Below are 4,378 nucleotides of genomic sequence, written 5' to 3'. Positions count from 1 at the left end.
CACATTTAAAACTTGGAAGCTAAAATCACATAATTATAATACTTGAGCAATCAAAAGTGTAATTAAACCTTTGAATTTCAAGAACTAAAATGATGCATAAGAATAATTTGAAGAACTAATATAACATTTTATTTTATTTTATAAAAAAAATAAGAAAACAAATAGAAGAATAAAGGACACAATAAAATTAATAAAACAAGACAAAATTTCATCAACATTATACCAAACAAGGCAAAATTTTCATTAAATTAACAATGACAAAAGAAAAAGTAACACAAAACACGACGAAACCAAGTTGTACAAATGAAAATTAGCATGCATCAAGCATAAGATATATAAAAAAAAAAAAAGTCGTTCACAAAATCCTCATATGTCCTCATAGAAGAACTTTTTGAAAAGCTCCTTGTGTGCTGTTTGCAAGTGAGCCGACACAACGAGTGAGCCATCCTCATCCGAGCTTCGAATAATGTAAGCCTTTCCATCAGGGTACACAGCACCAGGACCAAAATACCCCGGCTTCCCCCACCCAAAATCAGCCTCATAAACGGGCATGCTCATCCAACTCACAATAGTGAGATTAGGGTTTCCATAAAAGGGTGCATTTTTTGGCTCCCCTTGGTCCAAATACGAGGCCCTTATCCTATCCAATTGCTCATGGCACCTAATGAAGTCCAATTGTGACCTTATGTACTCATCATTTAGCAACTCAATTGCTTCCCTAATCTTTTGGGCACCGTGGCTTAATGGGTTTGTTATGAGTTCCTTAGTGTGACATTTTGGTGTCAATGCCACGGCCAATGCGTTGCCAAAGTAGTTTCTTGGGAGGGGAGGGTTTAGCCTATTGCGAATGTCCGCACTTACCCTTACCACGGTTGGTTGAAGATCTTCTAGCTCACGTGCCTTTGATGCACATCTCCATATGTGTGATGCAATAACTTCGTATCTACTATATGGTCGTAACGTTTCTGTTTGAAAATTAATGTAACATAGCACAAAAGTTAGAGAAAATTGAGAGAATAAGGGAACATAAAATTGATGAAATGGAAAGAATGATTGTAATTTAGCCTATAGTTTGACATACGTAGAGCAGAAAATGTAACTAACAATTTAATTAGCCATAACTATTTAGTGCTTTTGTATTTTTCAAATTTTTGAAAAAAAAATTATAAAAATGAGTGATTTTCAAAATAAATTTATTTTTTTTCTCACATGTCTTTTACTTCAAGAGCAATTTATTTGAGATACAAGCAGACACTAAATATAAGCATATCTCTCGACGAGGATTTGAACTTTGATTCATCATGTTATGATAACTAGTCCCTTCCATTAAACCTAAATCTCTCATTAGTATAAAAAAATTAATAAAAAAAATATTTTTAAAATATTTTTTTTTGTGAAACATCATAATGTGGTTCAAACATGATAAAAATAAAAAATTGTTTAGAAAAAAAGAATAATTGTTGGACACTCAACATCCTATTTAACACTCATGGGTCATGAAAGATAGAAATAAAGAAAAAAAAATAGAAATATAAGTATAATCAACCTGGATTTTCTTTGGCCATGTCCTGCCTCTCTAGCCCCAAAAACATGGAGAAGAAGAAAGAATAAAAGAGAAAGAGCTCAATTTTTTTATAAAAAAAAACGGAAAAGAGACATGGAAAGGCTTGTTGGAGTAGATTTGGATCTAGATATAATAAATCATATAATATGATTATAATCGGAAAAGAAAGATAAAGAAAAACAATAAAAAAAGTATTAATAAAACTTATAGAATTGTGGGGGTGTTTAGAAATAATCAATTTCTGAATGCTTACTTGTAATACCTTCTTTTTGAGGTCGTTCATCATTGGTTTTCTTCTTCAATTTCTCCACTTGCTGTGAAGTGAGTCTCAAAATCACAGCAGTTTTCTCCTTTTTCTGTTCTTCTATGGTGTCAGTGGTGCCTAGTTTGAGAGGCAGAGGCTTCAACTCAGGGTGATCAAAACGTGGAGCCCTTGGTGGGTATGTGGAATTCATGATTGTTCTATCAAGAAACGGAAACATTTCAATTGAGTCCAACACTTCCCCTCTAGTAAGCTTTGCCCATGCATTAATGAACCTTATGGCTGCTAACCCATCACACAAAACATGGCAAAAAGCCACTCCAATTGCAAGGCCTAATTGGTTATTATTATTATTGTTGCTGCTTCCTTTTTTGAACCTTGTTAATTGAACAAGCAACAAGGGAAGCTCCTCAATGGGTTGAGAGTAATCAACCGGAGGAATGAGTTCATTCTTCAGCTTTTCGCTCGGCGCAAAATCGCCATAATCATCCATTGTTTTTTGTGATTCGGCTTCAATCAATGTCACTCCCTTTCCATTGCAATTCAGTTCTACTTTACCACCCTCTAACCAAGTCAATCGACCGGCCAAAGGGTGGTAGTGCACAAGAATTTTGCTTAGAGAATCCCTCATTCTCTCAAGGGCGTTTTGGGTTTGGTTTTCTTTGTAAATGTAGATGGTGGAGGTGTGACTCCAACGTGCAACTTGGTCACTCTCGGAAAGCCACAAAGAAACGTTTGGAGTTGGCTCATTCGGAGTCACATTGTAAGAAGCCGTGATGGTGGACATTCTTGAGAGGTTAGTATATAATTTGATATGTGTTATCTGCGTGATTCGCAGCTTTGCTTTGCAACAAGGCCATGCACACCTATATATATATATATAGCGCAAAAGTCTCGTATGACATATCTTGTTCATATATTTAATATTTAATTTCTTTCTCTTACGGGAAATGTCTAGATAAATTTTTCTAAGAGTTAATGATTATTTTATTGTTTAAATGTGTAAATTAGTCATAATTTAATTTTTAAAAGAATGAAAATTTTGATTTAGTTTATGAATATATAAAAGTATGACAATCACATCCTAACGTACAACTTAATAATATCATGATCTTGAACTTTATATTTTAATGTCAAATTGATATTTTAAAATTATAGTTTTATGATAAAATGAATTTACGAAAACTTGACAACATAACATAATTGTTGGACTTTTTACCTATTTAGAGGCTAAATTAGAATTTTGATTATTTCAAGAACTAAAGAATTACTACTTCACACATTCAGGGATCAAAATGATCATTTATCTTTTTTTATTATGACTCTTGTTATAGGATGAAAATTTTATGGATCATCATGTTAAGTATCTATAAGTTTTATTGATGACTAATTTTTATAGAAAAAACTTGATTGATCATCTTTAATGAAGTATTTTTTTTAAATTATTTTTTTTCATCAATAAAATTCAAATAAACATCTTAATTAAGGAATTTGAACATAATCTTATTTGAATCAACACCATGTTAGTTTTATAGGTTGTAACTAACATAGCTACATTAAATAGAGTGTAAAGTGAAGAGATAAAAACTAAAAACATATTATCTAATATTATATTGTTATATAAAAGACAATTTTGTCATGTGAATAGATGTCACATGGCATCTCCTTATTTATTTTCTAAAAATTAAATACAATCAATTAATATTAATATGATAGATTCATGTTAATAAATTAATTAATTTATTATTTATCTATCTACTTGTATATTATATAACATTCTCTTATCTATTCTCTAAAAATCAGATGCAACCTATTAATATTAATATAATAGACTCAGGTTAATAAATTAATTAATATATTAATGTTAATAAATTAATAAATAAATATAATAAATTAATATAATAAGTTAATATTAATATAATATATTCAAGTTAATAAATTATTAATTAATTAATAGATTCATGTTAATAAATTAATATAATTAATAATTAATACTAATAAAATAATTATTAATCATATATTAATGCATAAATTTGTTTGATCAAATTATATTTTACCAAATACAAATTGATATATGAAAAATATATACACTACTTGAAAACTTTTATATATGTCACAAGTTATATGAAAAATATATTGAAAAGAATTAATAACCACGCCATATGAAAAAATATACATTATTATCATATTATATATATATATATATATATAATATAAAAAGAAGATTTTATCACGTGAACTGATGTCACCGAATACCCCCTTATTCATTCTTTAAAAATTAAATGAAAACAATTAATATTAATATAATAAATTAATTATTAATCAGGTATTAATACATAAATTTTTTTATCAAATTATCTTTTATGAATTGATGATATGAAAAATATAGATGACATGTTAAAATTTTATACATGTTACCAGTTACATGAAAAATATATTGAGAAGAATTATTAACACATTACAGTAATAAAGAAGAATTGATAATCACGTTATATAAAAAAATATATTGATAAATATGAAAAATATACATTATTAGAAATTACATTTTCCCA

General features: G+C 28.6%; 1 protein-coding gene across 2 annotated transcripts; it reads right to left on the bottom strand.

Moving 5' to 3' along the window:
* Positions 1 to 206: 206 nt before the first annotated feature.
* Positions 207 to 2,669, bottom strand: LOC114402773 (spermidine hydroxycinnamoyl transferase-like). 2 transcript variants are annotated; one of them, XM_028365437.1, is made up of 2 exons: positions 1,818 to 2,669; positions 207 to 965 (listed from the first exon to the last, which is right to left on the bottom strand). In XM_028365437.1, exons 1-2 carry the CDS (start codon positions 2,611 to 2,613, stop codon positions 367 to 369), a joined length of 1,395 nt encoding a protein of 464 aa, XP_028221238.1. In that variant the 5' UTR covers positions 2,614 to 2,669; the 3' UTR covers positions 207 to 366. The 2 variants fall into 2 exon arrangements, with proteins under 2 accessions (XP_028221238.1, XP_028221239.1); XM_028365438.1 differs by having other exon boundaries at positions 1,827 to 2,669.
* Between the last annotated feature and the right edge of the window lie 1,709 nt (positions 2,670 to 4,378).

This window comes from Glycine soja, chromosome 20 (genome assembly GCF_004193775.1).
Source record: "Glycine soja cultivar W05 chromosome 20, ASM419377v2, whole genome shotgun sequence".
NCBI lineage: Eukaryota > Viridiplantae > Streptophyta > Magnoliopsida > Fabales > Fabaceae > Glycine > Glycine soja.
Note: the sequence above shows the minus strand (reverse complement) of the source record. Positions and strands in the feature narration are given on the sequence as shown.